Genomic DNA, 7,670 nt, shown 5'->3' with positions numbered 1-7,670 from the left:
TTCTTCTTCTTACTCGCTAAGCACACAGGTGCACGCACTTGTTCTTATCTTAGTCATTCGCACTTTTCGTTATCTCGCTTTCGGTCCGCAAATTTGTCGTCGCTTGTGCATTACAAAAAACATTGTTAAAATCATATGTTAAACAATTAACAAATACATAATTAAAAACTAAACAATTGTGCACTGTGTAAACGAAACCCAACAACAAATTAAAATCAAACATTTTTACATATAAAATCACGACCCTTTTGATTTAATTAGACTCAGGTGGCATAAATTAATGCCCTCCTCAAAACATTTGGTGACCCCGACGTGATCTTTGTGTTAGTAAAAGTGTTTTAATAAAACAATTATAGTGGCATAGTTCTTTTTGCAATTCGGCAAAAAGACATACATACAAGCATACATATATATTTGCACTTGTTACCTTTTGCATATAGGTGCAAAGGTCGACGCACGCCTACAAACTTTCGCGCGTTTTTGTTTGTATATAAGCACATATATACATTAATTTTTGCATTTGCTTCCCTATCACAATTCGGTGAAGGGTTCGACGTGCATTTGCAAACTTTGCCGCGTTTTGTTTCTTTGGGCATCTCAGTGCATTTGTTGTTGGTGTTTTACAGTGCTAGCTAATACATAGTGCATAGAAAATATATAAGCAATTTAAGCGGTCATTGCTTACAGTTTCTTTGCATTTTCGTTTCGGTTTTGAGTACAGTTCGCACAAGCGGTATTCGGTGGTTGTGAGTGACTTTTGAATACTCTTTTTGAAAAAAATAAAATCATGATGGCGGAAAATGATACTCCCACTCTACGTGCCGTGTCGGTTTCAAGCGATTTTGACTTTTATAAATCCAAAGTAGAGTCAATAACCCGTCAATTAGTGGCTTTGAACGGTTTTCTAAATTCCGATGGTGTGGCCAATTTTGATGAAGCAGACTTCCAAGCGCGTGCGAAATTAGTGGAAAAGATGCAAACCAATTTCGACACTGCTCAGACAATGGTGGAGAAGTTAAATTTGCTCGAATTGGCCACCGATACGCGATCCAACTTCGATCAATTGTGTTGCGAAGTGGATTCAAAAATTTCTCGGGAACTCGCCAAGTTGCGCAGAGTGTCGGTGATAAACTCCACGCCAATATCAACCTTCAATAGTGAACGAAGTTCATCCAGAAGTTTTGCGCATACTTCCAGACTGCCTGAGCTCAAGTTGCCAAAATTTAGTGGCGCCTATGTTGACTGGCCTGGATTTTACGGCACGTTCAAGACCGTAGTTGGCAACATGGATGGCGTATGTAAGCTGGAGAAGTTCCAGCATCTTCGTTCCTGCTTAGACGGCGCAGCGCTGGACACCATTCGTGCTTTGGAGCTTACTGAGGACAACTATGACAAAGCCATCGACTTGCTAATTTCGAGATTTGATAACAAACTCTTGCATTTTCAGGCACATATTCGGTCTCTGTTTGGGCTTTCAGGTGTGGAGAGAGGTTCTGCAGTCAGTTTGCGGCAGCTCAGCGATCAAATGAATTCGCATTTGCGCTCTCTTAATTCGATGGCAACCACGCAGGAGATTTTGGATGGCTTGTTAATTCACTTGGTCACCTCGAAACTGGATCAAAATACGCAGGAGAAATGGGAGGAAGGATTGCAATCGAGCAAGCTGCTGAAGTGGACGGATATGGCAGCCTTCATGGAAAAAAGATGCCGTATGCTGGAAAATTTGGAATATGCCACGGTAACCCAAGCACCGGGCAAGCAGGTGGGAAAATCGTATGCTAACAAACCCATCCGCACAGCTCTCATCGCATCTTCTAATACCTCATTATGTTCATTATGCAATGCAAAGGACCATTTAATTTCAAAATGCTCGCAATTCCTTAACCTCACCCCCATATTACGCTATAAAGAGGCCAAGAGACTACACCTTTGTTTAAATTGCTTGCGCAAAGGTCACGGAGTGCAGCAATGCAAGTCAGGCCATTGCAGGCATTGCCAATTAAGACATAATTCTCTGCTGCATATTGATCAAGCTACCGCACCATCATCCTCACATACAATTCCCGCTCCAAGTTCTCACAACTCGACTGCTCTCTTGTCTATTGCCTCTCCCACCGCCTCACCTGAAGCTCTGACGGACAGGCAAACCGATTATGTGCTACTTGCCACTGCCATTGTTTTTGTTAAAAGTCGTTCTGGCGTACTCGTGCCATGTAGAGCACTGTTGGATTCCTGCGCTCAGATTAACATTATAACCTCTCGATTCGTCAGTCAGCTTCAGCTCACACCTCATCATTCAAGTAGCTCCATCTCAGGGATAGGTTCCTCGTCTCACTCGTCTGACAAATCTGTCAGCATCGTAGTGCAATCCAGAAACAGTGACTATCGCACTTCGATTTCTGCAGCTATGATGCCTACGATCACTGGTCAACAGCCCCATTTCGATGTCGACTCCGCTGGCTGGAACATTCCTAAAAACATCGCTCTCGCTGATCCGCTCTTCTACAAGAGCCAGCGAATTGCCCTGCTCATCGGAGCTGGTCTCTTCTTTGAATTGCTCTGTGTAGGGCAGATACAATTGGCCGAACACTTGCCTACCTTGCAGAAAACCAGATTTGGCTGGGTCGTTTCTGGAGGCATCTCGTTGCAAAGCGCCAATCACTCCGTATTGCCTGCCTTATCCTCAGATTCCATCGCCCAACCACAGCCGGATTCGTTCTACGACATTATCAGGAAATTCTGGGAAATCGACAGTTATTGCGGCTCTCCTATCGCGCAAGCTGATGAGGATGCCTTGTGTGAGCAGCTTTTCGTAAGGACTTTTTCTCGTCTCAAATCTGGCCAATATTCAGTACATCTCCCTGCTAAGACTAGCTTCGAAATGCTTGGAGATTCGTATGACCGTGCTGTCCGTCGATTCAAGTCCTTAGAGTCCAAATTATCGAAAAATTCAACGCTAAAATCTCAATACATGGCGTTTATAAAGGAGTACCTCGATCTAGGACACATGTCACAGTCATCTCGTCAGCATTCGCTTCCGCAGTTTTATTTGCCTCATCACTGTGTCCAAAAGCTCGATAGTTCGACAATAAAACTTCGGGTTGTCTTCGATGGTTCGGCAAAGTCAACATCTGGATACTCTTTGAATGATTTGCTATTCACAGGGCCCTCAATTCAGCCAAAAATCTTCAACACGCTACTCAGATTTCGATTTTTCAAGGTTGCATTGTGTGGGGACATTTGTAAAATGTATCGTTGCGTTCGTGTCACGCACCCAGATCAGCACCTGCAATCCATCCTTTGGCGAGACAACCCAAATGAAGACATCAAAGTTTACACTCTCGACACTGTTACTTATGGTACCAAGCCTGCTGCATTTTTAGCAATTCGTGCCATGCAGCAGCTGTCATATGATGAGGAGGACAACTTTCCCTTGGCTTCGAAAATAGTTCGCAGAGATTTTTATGTCGACGATCTGATCTCGGGAGGCGATTCCATTGAGGATGTGGTTCAGATCCGTCAACAAGTCAAATCTTTATTGGAAAGAGGCCACTTCCCCATCCGAAAATGGTGCTCAAATGAGTCAGCGGCATTAGAGGGAGAGTCAGAGGCTGATCGCGAAAAAACGCTCTGCTTTCACGATGGAACTGATGTCATGAAGACGCTAGGACTGTATTGGGACACAAAATCGGATAACCTGCTATTCAGCTTCGTGGAAAATTCGCATCAGGTTGCTGCCACAAAGAGGTCAATTTTGTCAACTGTGGCCAAATTCTATGATCCGCTCGGACTGATAGTTCCTGTCATAACTCGGCTGAAGATCTTTCTCCAGATCCTATGGAAGGACAAGCTTGACTGGGATGAAGCTCTACCGCAATCATTGCACACTCTTTGGTTGGACCATGTTAGCCAAATTTCGGCTGTCAGTCACCTCAAATTTCCTCGTTTTGTGATCCAGTCTAACGCATTGCTCGAAATCCATGCATTTTGTGATGCAAGTCTCGCTGCATATGGAGCTTGTGTTTACGTGCGGTCAGAGTCGCATGGCATCGTTTCAACGCACTTGCTGTGCTCAAAGTCAAGAGTCTCGCCTTTAAAAACTCTTACGGTACCCAAATTGGAGCTATGCGCAGCACTTCTACTGTCAGAACTAGTCGGAAATATCGCACAAACCATATCATCTCATTGCTCTTATCATTGTTGGTCCGATTCGACCATTGTTTTATCTTGGATTCGTTAGCCTCCTTCAGAATTCAACATTTTCGTATCCAACAGGATTGCTCAAATTCAGGATCGCACCAAGGATATGAAATGGCACCATGTACCAACCGATGTCAATCCGGCTGACATATTGTCAAGAGGATGCACACCACTCGAGCTACTGGAATCAAAATTATGGCGTGAAGGGCCGCCATTCTTGAAATTGGACCCCTTCTCCTGGCCTGCTCTTGTGCCTTCTTTGACAGACTTGCCTGAACGTCGCCGAAGCGTCTTCATTCTGTCTGAGAATCCAGACATCTCCTACGCCTGTAAGTTCCAAAACTCATTTGGCAGGCTGCAGAGAGTTTTTGGATACATACACCGCTTCTCACGCTTAAAAAGCCGCAACCAGGAACGTCGCAGAGGACCCCTCACGGTGGACGACATCAAAGACGGCACGCATCTGCTTCTCAAGTCGATCCAGGAAACCTGGTTTTCGGACGAACTCCGGGCGCTGAGAGCGAAGAAGGAGGTCAAATCTAAAAGCAAGCTGTTCTCACTGCACCCTATCCTGGACGGTTCAGGCCTGATTCGCGTTGGAGGTCGTCTTCAAAACTCGATCCTGGACTACGACGCGAGACATCCACTGCTGCTGCCAAAGGATCATCCAGTCACTCGCGCAATCATTGCGCATTTTCACGCCAAGTTCCTGCACGCTGGACCTCAAAGCCTGTTAGCTGCCCTGCGACAAAGGTTTTGGCCAATTGGAGGCCGAAAAACGGTTGCAGCCACAGTCAACAAATGCATTAGATGTTTTCGCCTGAAGCCTACGATTCTCGAGACCATTATGGCTCCGCTGCCAGCAAATCGAGTGCAACCATGTCGCCCTTTCAAAACGACTGGTATCGACTTCTGCGGCCCATTTTATTCCAAATCAGAAGTCAGAAATCGTCCTCCAACGAAATGCTACATAGCAATTTTCGTTTGCTTCGCCACGAAGGCCTCACATTTGGAGTTGGTAGAGGACTTATCTGCCATGTCGTTCATCGCATCCTTGAGGCGCTTCATCAGTACCAGAGGCAAGCCGCATACAATTTGGTCGGACAATGCAACCAATTTTGTCGGTGCGAAAAATGAGCTGAAGGAGTTGGCGGAACTGTTCCTCTCCGACCCGCAAAATTTCGCACTACGCGACTGCTTCGTCTCGCTTGACATAAACTGGCAATTCATACCTCCCCGTTCCCCGCAATTTGGTGGACTATGGGTGGCCGCCGTTAAATCTGCCAAATTCCACTTCATTCGTGTGGGTGGCAAATCTCTGCTAACATTTAACGAACTTCGAACTTTAGTTTGCGAAATCTCGGCCATGTTGAACTCACGTCCAATTTGTCCTCTTTCAGAGAGCCCTGACGACTTGGATATCCTCACTCCTGGCCACTTTTTAATTGGTGCCTCCTTTGCCGCTATCGAGGAGCCAGACATAACTCACCTCGACATCAGCCGTCTGAGCCGATGGCAACGAGTCTGTCAGATGCAGCAGACATTCTGGCGAAAATGGAGCACTTCCTATCTATCGCTGCTTCAAGAACGTGGCAAGTGGCGATCGTCTAAGCCGAGTCTTCTACCCAATAGCATCGTGGTGCTAAAAGACGAAAACCTTCCTCCTCTGCAATGGCGCATGAGAGCACCATACCTGGAAAAGACGGCGTCTCTCGAGTGGCAGTAATTCGTACGGCTACTGGTGTGACTAAGCGAGCTGTCAGCAAATTGGCTGTTCTGCCCCTTGAGACCACATCATCTGTCAGCGTGCCTCTTCCGGCGGGGGGAGCAAGCCAGCAATTATAATTACGCTTAATCATTTTTAGTTTCAATAATATTAAATTCAAGTTAAATTCATTTTTAGTTTAAGTAAATTATATGCACATTCAAATTCAAACTTAACGTAAATTCCACCCGCCAAATTATTGATCATTGCTTTTGTTCTTCTTGCTTTGCTTATCTTTGTCTTATTCTTCTTCTTACTCGCTAAGCACACAGGTGCACGCACTTGTTCTTATCTTAGTCATTCGCACTTTTCGTTATCTCGCTTTCGGTCCGCAAATTTGTCGTCGCTTGTGCATTACAAAAAACATTGTTAAATCATCTTTAAAACAATTAACAAATACATAATTAAAAACTAAACAATTGTGCACTGTGTAAACGAAACCCAACAACAAATTAAAATCAAACATTTTTACATATAAAATCACGACCCTTTTGATTTAATTAACTCAGGTGGCATAAATTAATGCCCTCCTCAAAACAAGCAGCAAACATTTTACAAATATACTGCTATAGAAAACGATTTCGGTTTGATCATAGTTTCTTGTTTCTAAATTATAACAAACTTAAGCTTTTTCTTTGAATTTTGTTACTTTTCAATCAACTCCAAGCTGAAGCCCTTTTTTCTATTTCGAAAACTTGTTGTCTGCTAAATAGACAAACATTTAACTCAAGTCAATTCTTATGCTTAAGTAACAACTTGCAAAACTGGTTTGTTTTGCTGGCGAAAACAATTCACAGAACTGCGCTTGCTGTTCCACCCACAGTCGATTGTCTCTTTTCTCTTATTGCATTTAAGCGGCGCGCAAAAAATGCTATAAAAATTTACAGTTAAGTGATTTTGTAGCAATTTGCAGTTTGTTGGCAATACGAAGCACAGGTGGGCCAACAACACACACACACAAACACACCCAAACACACACTCGTAAATCGTGAGCAAATGTTTACAGGTCGAGTATACGCCGAGTGAACTTGAAGGCTTCACTTGTTGTTGGCACCCCCCAAGTAAATTCAATTTATTTAAAAGCCTGTCAACAATAAGTCAACGTAGAATACTTTGCTGTAAATATGGCGCGTAGCTCGAGTAATAAAACTGATCTATTTGCACAGTTGAGATTTATAATTGGCCTAGACGGCAGTGAATTGCTTGGGCGAAATTGTTGTGGTTATTGTGGCAATAAATTCAAATTTAAATTGAAAGACATTTGTTTGGCAGCAGTTTGCTTTGCAGTTTTCTTTTGGCTTCAGCCTCGGACACGAGCACACACCGAACAGTAAATAAATCTTAGCCCTATAGGGCTGACGACGCAGGAGTTGGAGTTGGGGCGGATAGAGATAAGCCCAATACAGTTAACACAATGGACATAGAAATTGGCTGCAGGACATGTGACTGTTTGTTGTTGTTGCTGCTTCAGCTGCTGTTGTGGTTTTTGTTGTTGTTGAACAGCATGGCATCTAAAGTGCAACAGCAAAAGATAAACGTGATGCAGAGTCTGAGAGTCCAAGGGCTGGGGGCAGATGCAGCTGCCACATTTGGCAAACAATATTAAGTGTGTCTGTTTTTTAAACATTTGAAGCACAAATAAAACATTGCAATATTGCCGGCAACAAAACAAATGCCAAATAGACAGACACACACAAATACAAAC

At 44.0% G+C, this 7,670-nt stretch overlaps 1 protein-coding gene across 4 annotated transcripts; it reads left to right on the top strand.

Moving 5' to 3' along the window:
- The first annotated feature begins 209 nt into the window (after positions 1–209).
- Positions 210–5,743, top strand: LOC108599862. Of its 4 annotated transcripts, none has more exons than XM_033293168.1 (2): positions 210–1,762; positions 5,601–5,743. In XM_033293168.1, exons 1-2 carry the CDS (start codon positions 788–790, stop codon positions 5,643–5,645), a joined length of 1,020 nt encoding a protein of 339 aa, XP_033149059.1. In that variant the 5' UTR covers positions 210–787; the 3' UTR covers positions 5,646–5,743. The 4 variants fall into 4 exon arrangements, 3 of the variants coding, with proteins under 3 accessions (XP_033149059.1, XP_017842492.2, XP_033149060.1); XM_017987003.2 differs by lacking the exon at positions 5,601–5,743 and adding an exon at positions 4,276–4,433; XM_033293169.1 differs by lacking the exon at positions 5,601–5,743 and adding an exon at positions 2,406–2,426.
- The last annotated feature ends 1,927 nt before the right edge of the window (positions 5,744–7,670 follow it).

The sequence above is a fragment of the Drosophila busckii genome, chromosome 2L (assembly GCF_011750605.1).
Source record: "Drosophila busckii strain San Diego stock center, stock number 13000-0081.31 chromosome 2L, ASM1175060v1, whole genome shotgun sequence".
NCBI lineage: Eukaryota > Metazoa > Arthropoda > Insecta > Diptera > Drosophilidae > Drosophila > Drosophila busckii.
This window is presented reverse-complemented; position numbering and strand designations above follow the sequence as displayed.

Coding starts and splice junctions, on each gene's coding strand:
- LOC108599862 (XM_017987003.2), top strand. CDS start 788: ATGATGGCGGAAAATGATACTCCCACTCTACGTGCCGTGTCGGTTTCA. Junction 1,763..4,275: donor CCCAAGCACCGGGCAAGCAG/GTGGGAAAATCG, acceptor CGTATCCAACAG/GATTGCTCAAATTCAGGATC.